This window comes from Lasiodiplodia theobromae (assembly GCF_012971845.1).
Source record: "Lasiodiplodia theobromae strain AM2As chromosome Unknown scaffold_21, whole genome shotgun sequence".
Classification (NCBI taxonomy): Eukaryota; Fungi; Ascomycota; class Dothideomycetes; order Botryosphaeriales; family Botryosphaeriaceae; genus Lasiodiplodia; species Lasiodiplodia theobromae.
The window spans coordinates 158,926-176,949 of NW_023336419.1; the positions used below are offsets into that span (position 1 = coordinate 158,926).

General features: G+C 54.9%; 7 protein-coding genes across 7 annotated transcripts; 4 read left to right on the forward strand and 3 right to left on the reverse strand.

The window, feature by feature from the left end:
- Nucleotides 1-672: 672 nt before the first annotated feature.
- On the reverse strand, nucleotides 673-3,461 carry LTHEOB_7083 (Protein RNA12; the record flags this gene model as incomplete). The annotated part of the gene is made up of 2 exons (XM_035516410.1): nucleotides 673-3,005; nucleotides 3,272-3,461. 2 exons carry the CDS (start codon nucleotides 3,459-3,461, stop codon nucleotides 673-675), a joined length of 2,523 nt encoding a protein of 840 aa, XP_035371530.1.
- Nucleotides 3,462-3,840: 379 nt separating this feature from the next.
- Nucleotides 3,841-4,535, forward strand: LTHEOB_7084 (Snare complex subunit; the record flags this gene model as incomplete). The annotated part of the gene is made up of 3 exons (XM_035516411.1): nucleotides 3,841-3,851; nucleotides 3,915-4,239; nucleotides 4,329-4,535. 3 exons carry the CDS (start codon nucleotides 3,841-3,843, stop codon nucleotides 4,533-4,535), a joined length of 543 nt encoding a protein of 180 aa, XP_035371531.1.
- A 312-nt stretch (nucleotides 4,536-4,847) lies between these two features.
- Nucleotides 4,848-6,131, reverse strand: LTHEOB_7085 (Replicase polyprotein 1a; the record flags this gene model as incomplete). The annotated part of the gene is made up of 2 exons (XM_035516412.1): nucleotides 4,848-6,041; nucleotides 6,099-6,131. The coding sequence occupies 2 exons, from the start codon at nucleotides 6,129-6,131 to the stop codon at nucleotides 4,848-4,850; spliced, it is 1,227 nt and encodes a 408-aa protein (XP_035371532.1).
- A 794-nt stretch (nucleotides 6,132-6,925) lies between these two features.
- On the forward strand, nucleotides 6,926-8,032 carry LTHEOB_7086 (uncharacterized protein; the record flags this gene model as incomplete). Its single annotated transcript, XM_035516413.1, has 1 exon — nucleotides 6,926-8,032. The coding sequence occupies one exon, from the start codon at nucleotides 6,926-6,928 to the stop codon at nucleotides 8,030-8,032; it is 1,107 nt and encodes a 368-aa protein (XP_035371533.1).
- A 596-nt stretch (nucleotides 8,033-8,628) lies between these two features.
- LTHEOB_7087 (RNA binding protein ligatin protein) lies at nucleotides 8,629-10,668 on the reverse strand (the record flags this gene model as incomplete). Its single annotated transcript, XM_035516414.1, has 3 exons — nucleotides 8,629-9,704; nucleotides 9,757-10,594; nucleotides 10,648-10,668. The coding sequence occupies 3 exons, from the start codon at nucleotides 10,666-10,668 to the stop codon at nucleotides 8,629-8,631; spliced, it is 1,935 nt and encodes a 644-aa protein (XP_035371534.1).
- A 592-nt stretch (nucleotides 10,669-11,260) lies between these two features.
- On the forward strand, nucleotides 11,261-12,722 carry LTHEOB_7088 (Cyclase; the record flags this gene model as incomplete). Its single annotated transcript, XM_035516415.1, has 8 exons — nucleotides 11,261-11,446; nucleotides 11,496-11,578; nucleotides 11,631-11,775; nucleotides 11,825-11,860; nucleotides 11,909-12,085; nucleotides 12,137-12,434; nucleotides 12,489-12,629; nucleotides 12,682-12,722. 8 exons carry the CDS (start codon nucleotides 11,261-11,263, stop codon nucleotides 12,720-12,722), a joined length of 1,107 nt encoding a protein of 368 aa, XP_035371535.1.
- A 1,529-nt stretch (nucleotides 12,723-14,251) lies between these two features.
- LTHEOB_7089 (Calcium-translocating P-type ATPAse) lies at nucleotides 14,252-17,809 on the forward strand (the record flags this gene model as incomplete). The annotated part of the gene is made up of 4 exons (XM_035516416.1): nucleotides 14,252-16,726; nucleotides 16,775-17,157; nucleotides 17,209-17,448; nucleotides 17,542-17,809. 4 exons carry the CDS (start codon nucleotides 14,252-14,254, stop codon nucleotides 17,807-17,809), a joined length of 3,366 nt encoding a protein of 1,121 aa, XP_035371536.1.
- Nucleotides 17,810-18,024: the final 215 nt, after the last annotated feature.

An 18,024-nucleotide genomic window follows, 5' to 3' on the forward strand; every position in this document is an offset into this window, starting at 1 on the left:
TAATAGAGTGGTCATTGCTTCTACCCGTCATACACGTGCCATACATGGTACATCGCACTATATACATCCTGTCGATTCAACCTCTCATCATCATCATCCCAACCAGTCCCCAGCAGCTATATAACTCAGCCACTTAAGCTTGTCATTGACCAACGAGTCGACCCCGCATCGACATTCTTCCGCGAGTCTCAGACGTCAGATCCACAGCCTCGATCCGCCTCAATCCTCTTCAGCCGTGTGGAGAGACGGAGAGTCAATCAAAGTCAGTCTCGATCCGACTCGATCCCTAGGTAGGCGCGGGAGAGTCAGGAGAGTCCGTCAATGAAAGTCTCGATCCATTTCGATCCATCCGTGGCGAAAAGGAGAGCCAGAGAGTTCCGTGGAGAGTTTGAGCCTCAAGCTTGTGAAAAATGGATGTGGAGAACTTCAGTCGGCAAGTGGGCGAGAGGATATCCATCCTTGCATCAGTGCTGGTGCCTGGTAGTTCCGCGTGTGTGAGGTTGAAATTCCGTTTCGTTTCGCTTTGATAGGTGAGTGGAGGTCGGAGTAGTGTTGTCGGTTCGTCAGAAAAAAAAAGAAATAAGAGTGTACGATCATTTGGTTTGGGTTCCGTGTCATGGTGATTTTCGTTTCCCCTCTTCCTCATTGGTTTGTAACCGTGCCGCAATTTTTTTAAAAGTCACGCTGCAGTATCTTCTTCAATTCTGCACTCTCCATCTCATACTTTTCCACCTTTGTTTGGCTGGTGTGCACTTTGTCTAACAGCCACTTGATTCTGGATCCGAGCTCCCATGGCTGCTTTGGAAGCGATCCTAGCAGCTTGAGCTCGGCCTCGTACTTATCGATATTCTGAGTCTCGAGTTTGGTCTGCTGCGCCAGGATTGCAAGATCCAACTTGGCTTTGAGAACGCGATCTGCAGTGAGCATCTTGAATGCGGACTGGTAGACGGGTTTTCCAGGTTTGATGCTCTGTGGGCGCCCGTTGTTCGAGACGATCGTGATGAGCTCAGCCTGCTCCAGTGCCTGAAGAACGCGTTCGCCACCAGTCTTGAATGTGTCTGCCAGCAAGATGCCGTTGTAGCGGAGCGTCTCCTGTGTGGCAAGCTGCTTGATCAAAAGCCAAGCCTGCTCAGGCGTCCATTTCCGGTCTCCATCGTCTTGACCGAACAGGTACATTTTGAGGATCTCAGACGCAGACTGCTCAATGATTTGCTGGACCGCGTTTCTCGGGCTCTCGCCCGTCTTGATTCGTCGTGCAAGGAACTCGAGATCTGTGAGGCGACCACCAAGGGCGCCAATGCAGTCGTCTAGCTCTGCGATGTCTTTACGGCGTTGAGACGGAGTCAGCTTCTCCTCCTGCTCATCCTTCTTCTTCCTAAAGTGGCCCTTGCCATCATCGTCATCTGCATCGAGATGTTTGATGACGAAGCGCTTCGCAACTTCAGGCGAGCAATCACTGAGGGAGATAAGCCTGAAAACACGGTCCGGCAGAGCCTTGCTCAACGATTTGGAAAACGACACATCGTGTGTCAAGAAGATGACATGGGCAACATTAGCCGTTGTCAGACTGGCAGCCCAATCAGCAATCTTGTCGTACACGAGGGTGTCGTCCTGGCTCTTGTGAAGGTAGTTGTCCACCACCACAACTGGCCGCTTCTCCGGATGTACCTCAAGCCAATCGTCATCGCTGAGGCTTGCATCCTTGTCGCTACTCTCGCGGTGGTCGAGCGCAATTTGCTTCAGAGCTGTGGCCGTGTTGTTGAGGATTTTAGTGAGCTGACCATCGAGTGTTTCTGAGAAACCAGTCTTGACACCAGCAGCTCCTTGTGCTGCAAGGTCAATCATTCCGCTGATGCTGTTCATCCAGGAGAACACAGGCCGATATCCAACCTCTGCAGCCGCGGCGTTGATGGTGGCGCTGTCACTGCGGGCTTCTTGGATAGGCTTGCAGTCGATAATTAGTTTGTGTTTCCTGCCCTTGAGCGCTTGGTCCAAGACGAGTTCCTTCTTTCCAGATCCGCGAGGGCCTTGCACGATGATGAACGTGTCGGTTGACTCCATCAACCATGCCTGCAGCTGTTCGATGTTGCCCTTGCGATCGTCCCAGATGGCTTCCATGCCTGCTTCATCTTCATGTTTGCGACGGAAGGACAAGATGTCTGTTGCCTGAGATCGGAACCAGTTGTAGATCTTGTTGTCCTCGAAGCTGAAGGACCGGTTCACGTGAGCTTTGATAAAGAATGTTCGAATGGGATCAAAGACGGTGACGGTGATGGTACCAATGACGGCAATCACCGCGGGAATCACGATCCTAGGATGACCGAGAATCCAATCACGGAACCAATGGCCCTTTCCCTTGGCCTCGTACGTGAGACGCAGGAGCGTCCCGGCCTTCCCACCCCCTTCAGCTTCTGGCACCTTGACACCATGCAGACAGTTCTTGGCCATGATGGCCCGACGAGCTAGAGTGAAGTCCAGGTATGCAAATTTAGGAAGAATTTTCGAGTCCGGCGGCTGAGTGGCGATGTCCTTGAGCTTTCCGTAGGGTCTGAAGATGCTGTAGAGCTGCTCTGGAGACAACTCGGTAGGCTCGGTGCCCACCTCAGCAGGCAGAAACTCGACCTTTAAACGTTGGCTGGGCAGGCGGTACAGATCCTCGACCCACGGGCGGCCACGGACAAGCCTCGCACGCATGCGCTGGAAAGGGTTCCACCATGGCTTGATCTGGGTTTGCTTCAAGTGGTTTCGGATCTCAGACTCGATGTTCTTCGGGTCGATGTTCGGGTCATGCCTAATCTTCACAAAAGCGCCACCCTCTTTGAGCCGGGGAAGCACTTCTTCGACGGTGATTTTGGCTTTGCTCAGGATTGGAGAGTTTTTCAAGACAATAACAGGATCAGCAGCGGCGACGGTAGGACTTTTCAGCCGCTTCATCAATTCAGGAAACTGCTTCTCGGTGGAGAAGGGGAAGCGGAGCAGCCATTGCAGCTTGAGAGGGAATACATCTGAGCGGCGTTAGCATGTGCCGAGATGTATCAAGCGGGAAATAGTCGGGAGGAAAGCTACGCGGGAATGCGGGGCTCATGACATGGATGTTCCCTCGAGCAGACGGGAGAGTAACGTGCAGGACAAGGTCAGTTCACTCGATATTGCAGGGTTGATGAGGACGTGACAGTTTGATGGACATGTAAACAAACACGCCCAGGAAAAAGCTTCATCATCCAATCACGTTGCAATACCGAGCGAATCGACGTAGAGAAAGTCGACTTACGGTCAAAGAAGAGAACTGCCTGGTTCTGGTCTTGGTTGATATGGCCGGATTTGTCCTCGCCGGCTTCGAGAGTGGATTTGACGCGTTTATTGGGGGAGTAGGATATGCATCGCCGCGGGACTGCGGCAGCGCAGCCGAAGCTCGAGGGCTGCAGCCTGAGACCCAGGCCTAGCCTCGAAACGCTGCTCATGAAGTTCTGGTAAGCTCAAATTAGAGCTGGTTCGCAAGCATATTTATCGGCCGCGGAGAGGCGGAGGGGGTTGTCGGTGCGTTCGTAAAGGACCTTGCGCTCGAAGTCTCACGGTGCAAGCGCGGGTGTGGGCCTGCGGTGGAGCTATTGAGTTGGCAGGACGGACCAGCCACGCCGGTCGTCAAGCTTTCCTCTTTGGCCGCCATTCACGTCACACCCGATCACGTGACTCGGCTGATCTCGCGCCGTTGTGACTGGCAGCTGCACCCCTGGTCCCTGTCGCCCGCCGCACAAACTTTCCCCAGACAGATCGTTGCCGCTTCAACTTTCAGCTTCTACCCTTCGACTCCTTTCACAGGCTCCACCACCCATCTCCACAATGTCTTCAAGGTGCGTCTGCACGCTGCGCAACCCCTGACGCTCCTGGGCTGACCGTGGCTGTAAATCCCGCAGGTTTAGCTCGAATCTCCACCAGCGCGACGCCCGTTCCCAGCTCTTCTCTCCCTACGAGCAGCGCAAAGCCTCGCCATCGCCGCACTCGCGCCCCGCGAGTAGACCAGCTTCTGGCGCCGGCTACGGCTTCCCGGGCGCCGCTAATCCGGGCCCCGCCTTTTCGGCCTATCCTGGCGCATCCAACCCCCCGCCGAGTCAGAGCAGTTACCGGAGCGCAACGCCCAATACGCGCGGTCAATACAGCGATGCAGTGCTGAGCGAGCTGGAAAGCCAGAATGACGAGCAGCTGAATGGCATGAGCGCCAAGGTCAAGATGCTGAAAGATGTGAGTTCTGACCGCTAAAGAGAAACAGCGCATACGAACACGAACCTGGGTTCTTTGTACGTGAGAGCTGACGTCCGGGCTCAACGCAGATCACATTGGCCATCGGCGACGAAATCCGTGATTCGACCGCGCTCGCCGAGAAGATGAACGACTCGTTCGATAGCACTCGTGTGCGCCTGCGCGGTACCATGAACCGCATGCTCCGCATGGCGGAGCGCACCGGCGTCGGCTGGAAGGTCTGGGTGGCCTTCTTCGCTGCTGTTATCTTCCTGTTCTGGTATGTCTGGCTGTTTTGAACGTGCATGGGACAACGTTTGGATGGGTTGGGCAGGTTGGGCCTCTCGTGGATACTCTTGTTGATGTGCATGGCTTACGGAAAGCATATCATGACTATGGTCCGTATGGTGGTGGTCACATTATACAAAAGCATGGCGTTGGGGAGCATATTGTTGCATGAAAAGAACCTTCAGAGCATGCAGGATAGGCAGCTCACTTAATAGTATTTACTCTAGAATAGTCGTTGTAATTACATATACTCATACCTTCGTTGACATAAGCCTCCAACGCCTTGCTAGGAGCACAGACCGTCTTGCTTGGCGCACGATAAACTATCGAGGACCCCTTCGCCAGTTCGGTCGAGGTGGTGGCTGCATCCAGGAGGGAGCGCCCCGTCCGAGACCCCTCCCTGCATTAGGACTGCTCTCGAGGAATGACGACTCGTCTCCTAAAAGGGAGCTTGGACCATCGCTGTGGAAGCTGCCCCTCAGTGACCGGCGGTTTATATTGAAGGCGGGCACGCCGGTAGCTTGCCGTGCTCCTCCTGCACCACTTCCAAATGGACCGGTATTCTCGAAGCGGCTCATGGCTGCAACCCCACGTCTGCTTGACCTTGACCTTAATCGGGTGCTACGACTGCTTGCGTTGAAGCTGCTGTTGTGCAAGTCTTCCTCTGTAATGTCTTCGATCTCCGTGTCGGTGTGCTCATATTCGCCAGCCTCCGGGATATCATCATCCAGGTCACGCTCGTCCTGGAGATCTCCAGCCATTTCGGCCTCTTCCCGTGCGACCCATTGCTGCGCATTCTCCACGTCCTCGTTGTGTTCTTCGCCAAGTAGACTGGCGTCTCCGTACATGCTCTCCTCGTTGAAAGTCACGTCGTGTGTTACGTCGCCGGTTACTTCCTCCTCGGTTACTGCCTCCTCTTCGTCTTCGTCGTCCTCGTCGACCTCTTCGTCGTCGTCTTCATCCTCATCTTCTTCGTCTTCGTCTTCTTCCTCCTCACTGCCGTCGCCCAAACTGCCCTCTGGTATATCAGCGTCCAAGTCAGGCACTTCAGCATCCAGGTCGGCCTCGCCCTCCTCGTCTTCGCCCTCAGCAGCCTCTCCTCTCTCCTCGGCCAACCCTCTTTCTATCATTTCCCTCCGTCGTGCCTCTTCTTCCTCCTGCTCCTGGGCGTTCGCGAGCTCCATCATGGCCGCTTCCCGCCTCGCCAACAGCTCCTGCTCCTCGCGTTCCGCCGCCTCGTCCATGGCCGCCTGATACGTCTTGGCGATGCCCGGTGGGCGTATCCAGCCGGCGCCGAAGCGGCGCACGTTCAGCTTGCGCTGCTCGATCATGTTCTCGTCGTGCAACAGCGCAGCCAGCGCAGAGGAGCGCGGTCCCTGGTTGCTTCGGCGGTGCATGTGGTGATGCGCGGCGCCATTCATGCTGCCGTCAGGCGGCTGGTTCGGAGCGGAGGCATTGGTCGGCGAGGGAGGATTGGGCCGTAAGTGCGGCGAGGAGTAGTGCCATATCGAATGGTCCTGCGCGAGTGCTCATGTTAGCGAGCGCTGACAATGCTAACTGAGAGAGCGCCGTACGTCGTGCGGGACGATAAGAGGGAGCGACAGCATGGCTTAAGCGGCGCGCAGCTGCAGGCGCGTGACGTGAGCTCGCACGGGGCGTTGTGTGCAAATAGAGGCCGGTCAGCAACCGTGTGTTTACAGCCGCAGCTAAGACAGAGTTCTCCCGGACCGGAGTTGCAGCCGCGTGACGCAGGAACGCACGGGCGTCAATGAAGCTTGGGCGGTGCCTTAAAAACGCCTGTGGGCGGCAGATCAGCGCGCGGCTTTCTCGACGCATTCCAGAAGGCGTGCGTGATTGGGCGCAGGCTCGGTACAATTTCCCGACGGCTTCTGCTGTGCTGCTTCGAGCAAGGTACGCGGCTGCAATGGCCTTTGGTCAGGAGAACCGTGCTGCACCAAAGGCAAGGGCAACGGCGCCCTTCTCCACACAGTGCGCAAATTGTACAAGCGCCAATGCCTAGAGCTCATTCCATCCCTCGTCGTGTTCCGCCGCCAGCCCCCGCGGGGCCAAGCTCCAGTCTCCCGTCGCACTAAAACACGCGTTTTGCGGTACGCGGGCTCCATTCCAACAACGCCTGCTCATTCTGTTGAAGCCACCGGCGGCAGCCATGGCTAGGTTATAATAACTAGAAAGCGATGTTCCTAGCTGGTTCGAGCATTGAGCCCACACCCCTGAATTCTCCAGAACACAAGCGGCCCAGAGCGCAAGCACGCTGCTGACATCCCGGGCGTGAATCCTGCATATCATAATCTTGAACAAGTAGCCACAAGACCCTCTTCTCGGCGCCCACCGCCTTCTCCAGTGAGAGGGCTCGCATAATCTCCACAATTAAAACATTCAAATGCCACCGCATCCCCGCTCCACACCCTCTTCCACCACCACTCTCCTGCTCATAGCCTCCGCGCTCCTCTTCCAACTTGATCTCACTCACGCCCTCCCTGTGCCGCGATCATCAACCACCCCAACACTAATCACCCTCCCACCAACAACACAACCCACCGACGAAAATGTCTTCCCCGTCCGCCACCAAGCAAAACAAGTCGCTCTTCCGTTCGGGCATCCTGGTCCCGCTGGCGCTGATGGGCTTCTTCCTGACGCTGCTGATGTCGCCGCTGCTGCTGGCCATGCACGAGCAACCGGTGCAGCCCAAGGCCCAGCCGGAGGCCCAGGCCGTCGCGTAATCGCCGCGACGACGACGCTACGCCGCACGCGCACCATCACGCTGCCTGTCATCGCCGTCGCCGACTTTACTACCGCTACTGCTACCACTACTACTGCCGCCGTCGTTACCATCACATCTGTTGAGGAAATTGGAAAGGGAAGGGAGGAGAAGGAGGAAAAAGAAAAAAGCAATGAAAAGGAATTGCCGCGGCCGGTGTTGCCGCCGACGCTGCTGATGCTGCCAATGCCCGAGGAGACGCTTTTGCTGGATTCCACCGCTGCTGTTGCCACCGCTGCTCCTACGAAAAATCCATTCGCCAACGCGGACGAAAATGACAGCCAAGAGAACACGCAAGCCACATCATCGCAACCGCTCTACAACAGCAAGCTGGGCGCCTTAATCGAAGACACTCCTCAGAACCGTCAACACGCGTTCCAGCAATTTCTGGAGCTCGGCGACAATGGCGACAGCGGCGGCAGCAAAGGCGGTCACGGCCCGAAAAGGCAAGAGATGGGCAGGGGCTCCGGCAACGACAACGACATTGTCCTTAGCGTCAGCAGTGGTGGAGCAACAGCATCAGCAGAGTCAGCGGATGGTGGGGCTCCCACCGGGGCGGTGACGACGGAAAAGGAAGAAATCGACGCCACAACGGACGACAAGCAGACCGGTCAATTCCAAAACCACAACAACGAAAAGAAGAACAATAATAATAAAAACTACGGCGGGCTCGGCAACGGTGGCGGCGGTAGTAGCGGTATCAATCGGCTGTGGAAGGACGAGGTGTGAACGGCGGAGATGGTTCGACGGCGGCGCGGTTGGGGGTGGTGTTGTTTTCCGCTATCACGGCTGTCACGACTCTTTCCTGCATCATTTATCTGCATTTGCATGTCTTACACCCTTCTTGTCTCGGGGAAAGAGAAAGTTCAACATTGGCCCTCGTATTCCGAGGCCTCTGCTGGTTGGTTTGGTGGTTTCGAGTTGTTCATGTCGTTGCGCTTGCGCGCACGCACCTCCCCCTCACGTCGTTTTTGTCACGAACGGCGCACACGAGTATTTGCATTGTAATGATTATATTTCCAATTTTAAATCAACTAGAGAAATAGCAATTAAAGACGGCGTCCGCCATGCTCATGGCAGGAGTCGCAAAAGTCTCGAGGCATTTGATCTTCCACATACTCTGTTTGCAAGCGAGGTGCCTTGAAAAATAGCCATGAAATCCACAGTGCCTGAAGCCAGAACAGTTTCATGACTGGTCATCCATTCATGCTCGTGTCATTTCTTTTTGTCTACCCTACCATGCCCTGATGCAAATGTGAGAGTGAGCATCCATCACCCGACATCAATGTGGCCAAATTATCTCTCTCCTCCCCCTTTTCTCAGCCTCATTTCTTCTTCTTCGTCTTATCCACGATCTCGACCCACCCCTTCGCCACGCCCCTCTTCTCCAGCGCCTTCAGCACCGCGTCCTTCTGCGGGCCCTGCACCATGACCTCCATGACGGGGTTCTTGGGCGAGCTGCCGACCTTGTGCTCGACGCTGGTGCTGCTGGCGCACGCCTTGCGCAGCTCGTCGGCCAGCGCCTGGGGGTTGATGAAGTACGGCTCGACGCCGCTGGTCTTGGTGACCGTCTTGTTGCCGCTGCGCGTCTCGAGCGTGATGTTGACCTTGGGCGCGGCGCCGGCCTTGGGCTGCTTCGCCGTCGCGACCGTCTCGTCGTTGCGGAGGATGGCGTAGAAGGGCGCGCAGGACGCCAGCACGCGGTCGACGAGCGCGTCGCGCGGCGCCGCGCCCTTGGCCAGGACCTCCTTGTCGGTGCGCGCGGAGCCGTCGAAGACGGCGTTGGCGAGGACGGGGTCGAGCGTGACCATGCGCTTGTTGGTCGGCGAGACGAGCTTCTCGGCTTCGATGTACGCCGTGACGACGGGCCGCAGCTCGGCGGCCGTGTAGAGGCCGCGCGGGTCGGCGCTGGCCGCTGTGAAGAGCGGCGCCAGCTTCTCCTTTGGCCGGAAAAGCTCGACTTTCTTGAGCTTCTGTCCGATGGACGAGTCCTCGCCGCCAGGGCCGGCCGTTGCTGTGGCTGTGGTGCCTCGACCTGCGCTGCCGCCTCCCGCTGTGTCCTTCTTAGGGAGGCGGTACGGCTTGAATTCTCGGATTGCTGCATCTTTGAAGTCGATGTCGAGGATGACGACCTCGTTGCCGTCCCGGTCTTTAGATTTGATCAATTGTGACTTGTCTAGAGACTTGATGAACTTTTTGATGTTTTTGAAGGACGTTTTCTTTATTTGGAGAGAGGCGGTTTGCTTGGGTGTGAATGCGGGGAGGAAAGGTTGGACGAGGTTGGCCATGACGAAGGATTGAGAAAGCGGAAAGGAGAGACCATGATTGGGCTCGCTCTTGTTGGTCTCCATGTGTTGGTAAACTCCATATATGAAGGCCTTCTTGAAAGCCTCGTCGATTTCTGCGCATGATTAGCTCATGTTCTGCGGAAGACTGGTAGAAGGCTGGACTACCTTTGGTGGTCAACTCCTGATCCTCCGCATACTCGAACTTCTCTTCCTTCGAGACGGCCTCGCCGTCCGCACCTTCGGCTGGTACCTGAGGATCCAGCTGCACGCCACCATCTTCGACGTCCTTCAAATCCGTGCCTTCTAGTTGGTCCGCCACCGCCTCAACTTCTGCATCCTCACTGTACCACCCATCCAGATGCTCTGGTGGTGATGTGCCCTCCTTTCCGGATGTGCTCCACGCCCATATCTCATCGCCCGCCCAATGCACAGACCTCACGGCGTGGCCCTTCAACCCCTGCACCTGCTGCAGCGCGCTGACATCGATCTCGCACACACCCACCGCAACCGGCACCGTCGGATTCTCCAAGCTCGCGACAGCCACGACGGCGCCCTTCTTCGCCTTCTGCGGGAACGGCGGGCCGTTCTGCAGGCCGGGCGTCATCAGGTCGGCGCCGCCCTGGATCTTCTCGACGACGAAGCCGGGCGTGTGCAGCAGCGGCACGATGCCCGGGTTGCGCCAGAGCGTGTAGACGGTCGGGTGCATCTTGTCGTCCAGGCGCACCCACAGCACGCGGTTGTCGGTGCTGCCGGCGGGCGCGCCGACGTAGACGGTGCCCGACACCTGCTTGAGGTCCGGGCCGGCGGTGGTGGTGAAGCGCGCCGACAGCGAGCCGTCGGGCAGCAGGGCGTTGCGCAGGTTCGTCAGGCCGGCCGTCGCGGCGGCCTTGTCGGCAGGGTCGACATCGGCGGGCGGTGGCGGCACTTCGAGGCCTAGGTCTGCGATGATCTGGTCGGCGAGCTTGCGGCGCTCCGAGTTTTTGATCGGCGAGAGCGGTTTGATCTGGGGTAGGTTTAGCTGAGAGGTGTGTGGTGGCGCGAATGGGACTGGCGTACGTTTGGCTTCTTCTTGAACATGGTGGGCGAGGGCTGGGGATAATTTTTTTTATTTTGGTAGAGACTTGGTAGAGGTGCGACCACGCGGTACTGTGGTGGTAGCTAGGCTCCAGTGAGGGGCACGGACGGGCGAGTCATCGGGCTTGCGATGACGTCTTGAGCGCGAGGGGCATCTCCCCCCCACACAACTACCGACCAGGGTCTGAGCTTCAGATCTTAATGCCAACGCAATTCGCTTGGCCGCTATCCTCATACGGAACAGCTTTCAATGAATAAGCTTATTTGCTTATTTCAGGGATTCCAAACTATCACACCAAGGGATTACCGTTTTGAGAATTAGAGTGTCGAGTGCCAGTTCGTTGATGGTTCCGCTGCAGGTTCCGCTGCATCGTGGACCTCGGCCATTGTTATGACGATTAGTCTTGTGTGGCTCCACCCGCTAATTACACCCCGCCGCTGCCTGCATCCTAAATGCGGGGAGCCTTGCCGGATGCCGGCTTCCGCCCTTTCCCAGGAACGCTGATCTAATAAGAATGGGTCGCAGTCGTGGAGAGCGTTTCTCCGCACTTCTCCAATTGACCGCTTCCTCCTCACATCCACGAAGCTCACCAGAATGGCGGACCAGCAAAGCCAAACGGGTCGGCGACTGACCCAGATCAAAGACTTCCTCACCATGAACAAGACGGCGACTACCATCCCCTTCGACCCGAACTCGACTAAGTTCCCCACGCGAAAGGAACTTCCCAGGATCGAGGGTGCGCCCAAGGACGCCGCCTGGGTTTGGGGAGAGAATGACTTTGTTAGTCTACCAGCTGTGGTACATCAGCGCGCTAACTCTCAGCCACTAGATCGGTCGGCTGAACCTCCTCACTCCGGCCCGCGTAGCTGCGGCCTCAAAAGAAATTCGATCCGGCGAGATTGTTCCAGTGAAGTAAGACAACATTGAGTAAGGTGGCGGACTACACGCTGACCTCGGATACAAGCTTACCCCTTGATGTTCCCGAAGTTCCGGCATTCCATCGCCAGCAGTTCAAGCATGAGCTCAAAACCCTCGCCGAAAACATTGCCTACGACGATGTATACGAGCTGAACACACAATCAGGGACCCAATGGGACGGCTTCCGTCATGTAAGTTCAGGTTATGTGCCTTCCCCGCTCCTCTACTTACGGCTTGCAGTTCTCGTGGGTCGAGACAGGTACCTTCTACAACAACGTAAGATGCTACTCCTCCTTTCCGGATGCCCGAGCTTATCGCCTGTAGACCAAGGGCACCGACATCATCACACCCAGCGGGGCCAATGCGAGCCACAAATGCAGTATCCACCATTGGGCCGAGCACGGCATTGCGGGTCGTGGCGTCCTGCTCGATTACAGAGGCTATGCAAAGAAGAAGGGCATAGAGTACGATCCGTACGACTACTACCCAATCAGCTACGAGGTGAGTCGCTCCTGTCCCTGCATTCACTACTTTCACACTGACCAGTACTAGGAGCTCTACCAATGCGGCTTAGACCAAGGTATTGACATCCGTCCCGCCGCCCAGGGCGGAGATATCAAGATCGGCGACATGCTCTTCATCCGCAGCGGCTGGGTCGAGGCGTACCACTCGAAGTCTCCTGACGAGCGCAATGCCCTCGCCGTGCGCCCACACCAATTCGGCCTCAACGACGGGCAGAGATGGGCCGGACTGAGCCAGGAAGAGCGGATGATCGATTGGCTGCACGACTGCTACTTCGCCACCGCTGCTGGAGATGCTCCCGCATTCGAGGCTTGGCCGTCGCACGAAGGTCAGTCTGAAGATTTGTTTCATCACGGTTACAGGCCGAGTTAACTTTATGTAGCACACTACCTTCATGAATACCTTCTAGCCTTGTGGGGAATGCCGATTGGAGAGATGCTGGATCTGGAGAAGCTGGCACAGAAGTGCAGAGAGCACAACAAGTGGACCTTCTTCTTCTCAAGTGCACCGGCCAACTGCCGTGGTAAGTTTTCTTCCTCGAAATCATCACGATGTGTCTTCTGACGAGATTTCAGGTGGTGTGAGCAGCCATGTCAACGGACAGGCGATCCTGTAATTTGGACGCGCCCAGTGCTTTTTCGGATTTCACTGTCACAAGTTTGGCCTTGTATATGATTATGGAAGTGCTTCATATTCCCATTAGCGAGTTAGCAACTGCTCGAATGTTTGGGAACTGATCATATCTGTCCATAATACTAATTCCGGGAAGGAATAACATAGTGTAGTATCTCATCACTTCACTCTTGCAATGTAGCGAACTTCGTTTCATGCTAACAGACTAGTAAGACGCTAAGAGCTAAGGGGTTTCAGCCCAACTGGAAACGAAACGGAGAGACTACTGCACGTTTCTCAGCCTAGCTGTTATCTTTCGTGGCCCCTAAACCAGCCATCACTCTTCGGAGGTCGAGAATGGAATCAAGTAAAATTGTATATATAGAATCTTCTTTGGTGCATCTCTCACCAGCTGAGAGAGTTACTCGGGTTTCCGAGTAGACCATCACATCCGTTGTGGTCTAGGGGCTAGGATTTGCCGCTCTCAGTTTCGAGAGTCATCTCACTTACAAGTGCCGGCAAGGCCCGGGTTCGATTCCCGGCGACGGAATTATCTTTTTGCTCTTCGTTGGAGCTATCCAGAGCGCCTTGGGGGTGTTGGGTTGGTGTGCGGAAATTTTTTTGGTCGGGCGGCGGGTGGGGCGGCTGTAGCGCGAGCGGGGAACGACATCTGATTGGGCCGAGGAACAAAGACTATCAAAGTGTAGATACGAGATCAGTTCACTGTACATAAAGTTAGAGGCTCCTGTGTGCACACCAATACACTATATGCATGTGAAGAAATGCATCCTGGCAAGAGCAAAACCATGTACCTAAACTTTGTTTATTAGTAGACTGACCTCGTAGGTAGCAGGCAGCTTCTTAGTATTTCTCATGTTTCGTATCACGCAACGCTTCCGGGACTATAAATGTAGGTAGGTTTGCTCAAGTCTTGGGAGAGCTGTAGATTTTTGTACACAGTACTACCTAGGCACGGGCCGCCGAGGGTCCACATTTAGCTCGGTTATCGTAGAGCAGTATCAACGATAAGGTACAGCGTGGGACGATAAGTACTGAGATTAAAAGCGCAGTAATAACTACAGAGGGGTGCTACAGCCGATGGCTAGCGCGTAGAATAGCAACAAAGCGTAACCACGCCCCAGCTCTACCTTAGAAAAATAACATATGCGTGTAGCTGAAGCTATCGTCCGGACGACAATGAAAATTCTACACACACGCCCGGACGATAGCTTCAGCTACCAATGACATGAGCAAAAAAAAAAAAAGAAAGAATCCACGCCGGCGATCGGCTTTAAGAGGGGACTGTATGCATGACTAAAGTGACTAAATGACTAGATTAATCGTTGCTAACTTCAATTAGTAGGTTCGGTCGGTAGGTCTGATGTATAAGAGGATGCTGAAATGAATGCCAAGACGGAAAACACGGCTCAGCTAGCAGAGCATTTTGCATAACGTGATAGGAATTCGTCGCGTTCCACTTTACTCCTTGCCTTCTCCGACTTCTGCGTTGGCAAATTCAGGATTGTTGTCATTATGGAAGACGAGATTACACCAGCCGCACCAACGGAATACACGTTACAGACTACTACTCAAGCCCTTGATGAAGCAACATTCTCACTCAATCCCGCAACCGAGGCCGACGCAGTCCCCGGCAACAAATTCGCGTTTCCACCGAGCCATTTACAACAGTTGGTTACTTCTCGTAGTTTCGCCGCGCTACGATACTTTGGAGGTCTACCAGGTCTGTCAAAGGGTCTCCGAACGGACACCAAGGCCGGTCTTGGTGCAGATGAAGACATTGTGGATGGCATCATCACTCGCAAGGACGTTCTGGAAGCCGGAAACCGGCCGCTGAGGCAAGATGGATCCGGTGTTGTCGTCCAATCTGACCCCGGAAAGTTCACGGATCGCCGACACATCTACGGCGAGAATCGCGTACCTAAGAGGAAACCGACCACCTTCGTACAGTACCTTTGGCTTGCGTTCAACCACAAGTTGATGTTCCTCCTTACTGCCTCTGCAATCGTCTCCCTAGCTCTTGGCATATACCAATCTGTTGACGACACTGAAGAGGGAGGCATCGAATGGGTCGAAGGTGTTTCAATTATCGTCGCTGTCATCGTCATTGTATTTGTCACTGCAATCAACGATTACCAGAAGAGCTTCAAGTTCCAGAAACTCAACCAGAAGAAAGAAGAGCGCATGGTAACGGTCACCCGCTCTGGAATGCACCAGTCCATCTCCATCTTTGACATACTTGTCGGAGATGTCTTACACATTGAAGCCGGTGACGTCGTACCAGCGGACGGAGTCATGATCGAGGGATTCGACATTCAATGCGATGAGTCGGCCCTAACAGGCGAGTCAGAGCTGGTAGTCAAGATCTCACCCCATACCCAGCAGCCTGGCGACCCATTCGTTTTCAGCGGAACAAAAGTTGTGACCGGCGTGGGTAACTACCTTGCCCTTTCCGTAGGTGTGAACTCAACGTACGGGAAGATTACGTCGTCATTGCAAGACGATGTGGGAGAGACGCCTCTTCAACAAAAGCTTGGTGTTCTTGCAAACCACATTGTCAGATTCGGCTTGGCAGCTGGTCTTATCTTCTTCACCATAATCTTCATCCGCTTTCTTGTCCAGCTCGACGATATTCAGCGTGGTCCACGAGCTAAGGCAGAGGAATTCCTGAACGTCCTTATCCTCTCCATTACCGTCGTCGTGATTGCCGTGCCCGGGGGTCTGCCGCTGACCGTCACTCTGGCGCTTGCATTCGCCACCACGAGGATGCTAAAGGACAACAACCTGGTTCGGCATCTACGGTCCTGCGAGATTATGGGAAATGCGACAACTGTTTGCTCGGACAAGACGGGAACCTTGACGCAGAGCAAGATGACAGTGGTGTCTGGCATTTTGGGTGCATTTGGACGATTCGATACCAGCACGCCTTCCAATGCGCTTAGCGAAGAACCGAAAACTCTGCCTACAGCAGGCAGACTTATCCAATCTCTCTCTGCAAATGTTCGGAACCTCCTCAAAGCAAGCTTTTGCCTTAATTCGACCGCTATCGAAACCAGCGATTCCAATCAGTTTGTTGGGTCAAGCACAGAGACAGCTCTCCTGAAATTCGCTTCTGATCACCTTGGAATGGCTGCACTGAGCGAAGAAAGGGCAAATGGGAACGTAGTCCAGTTGCTTCCATTCGACTCAAAGAGAAAATGGATGGCCACGTTTATGAAAACTGGCCCTGAGAGTTGCAGAATACTGGTAAAGGGAGCCGCCGAAGTCGTCCTCGGCAGGTGCACCCAGACTCTTCAAGATCCCAGCGTCGACATGTCCACCAAGATCCTATCGGTCGACGAAATCCACGGTTTAGAAACCACGATGCACCAATACGCTGGACGGTCACTCCGTGTCGTTGCCGTTGCATATCGTGACTTGCCGGCTTCTGCTCTCCAGGATGGCGTAGTTCCGGAAGAGCAACTGGCAGCGAACATCTCAGACCTAGTCTTCCTTGGAGCCTTTGGCATCCGCGATCCCCTGCGCCCCGAGATCGTTGACTCGGTACAGCGCTGTCGATCCGCCGGTGTGTTCGTACGAATGGTGACTGGCGATAACTTCTTCACAGCTAAGGCGATCGCCTCGGAATGCGGCATCTACACGGCCGGCGGAATTGCCATGGATGGCCCAACATTCCGACAGTTGACGCCCGAGCAGCTGGACCTCGTTGTGCCGCGTCTACAGGTTCTTGCCCGCTCCAGTCCAGATGACAAGATGCTGCTTGTGTCGCACCTGAGGTCCATGGGCGAGATTGTTGCCGTCACTGGTGATGGCACGAATGATGCCCTGGCTTTGAAGGCGGCCAATGTTGGGTTATCCATGGGCATCTCTGGTACAGAAGTCGCGAGGGAGGCATCCGACATTATTCTCATGGATGATAACTTTGCTTCTATTGTGAAGGCTATTGGCTGGGGAAGGGCTGTCAATGACGCCGCTAAGAAGTTTCTACAGGTACGTTTCCCTTCGCTATTTCTCCCTTTCTGAACTGACGTGATGTAGTTTCAATTCACCATCAACATCACCGCCGGGCTTCTCACTGTCATATCCGCCCTCGTCGGCGGCACAGATGCTTCGGTATTCAGTGTCGTCCAGCTTCTATGGATCAATCTTATCATGGACACGTTCGCTGCCCTCGCTTTGGCTACAGACTTCCCTACCCGGGACTTATTTTCACGAAAACCGGAAGTGAATGGGACATCAGTCTTGAACACGACAATGTGGAAGATGATCACCGGGCAGTCGATATACCAACTGGCCGTTATCTTCGTCTTCTATTACGCTGGCGAATCAATATTCAACTCCCCCCTTGATGACCAGCGAGGGCAGCTGCAGACCATGACGTTCAATACATACGTGTTGATGCAGTTCTTCAACCAAGCCAAGTATGTAGACCCAGTCCTCTTGCTTCCACGTATCCTAATCCGATTGAACAGTTCTCGACGCGCCGACAACAAACTCAACATCCTCGAGGGGGTGATGCAAAACCCGTGGTTCATATTCGTCCAAGCAGTTACGCTCGCCGGCCAAATCATCATCGTTTTCGTGGGCGGACAGGCATTCCACACGGTCCCGCTCACAGGCGCGCAATGGGGGTGGTCGATCCTGTTCGGCTTCTTGACGATTCCTTTGGGTAGTTTGATCCGTCTTGTCCCCGACCAGCTGGTCTTCAAACTGTGGGTTGGCATTGAGTATTGTCTGCCGACAAGATGGATGCGCCACCTATATGCAGGCTTAGTAGCGTCGCTACGCAGCATTTTCGGTTTTAGGAGTGCATCGAGGAATGCTGGATCTGCATCAGCAATTGGCGTCAATACCCAGAGTGATGTACAGCTTTCGCAGCAGTCCAACGTACCCTCGGATGATGAGTTTGACCTCTTGGCCGCAGTCGAGGCGGTACGGTTCGGTACGGCTGAGCCACATCCTACGTTCGAGGTGCATCCTGATACGCAGAAGGGGGATCCTGTTCTCCTCCCGCTACGCGGTTGCAAGGTGCCACCGAGCCAAAATATAGACTTACTCAGATACATTGGCTAGATTGAAGGCGAGGTCGAACCATAGATTTTCGTCCTGGAAATGAGAATTTAATGAGGAGTCTATTTTCGGATGGGTTCAACAGTGATTGGTTGGGAGAAATGGGCCCCGACTGGGGGTTGTCATGCAAAGGACAGGGTGATTTACGCCCTAACCGCCGGGTTCATGCCCAAAGCATGCGTAATGCAGGGCTGAGCCGAAATGCCTTGCACCACGCC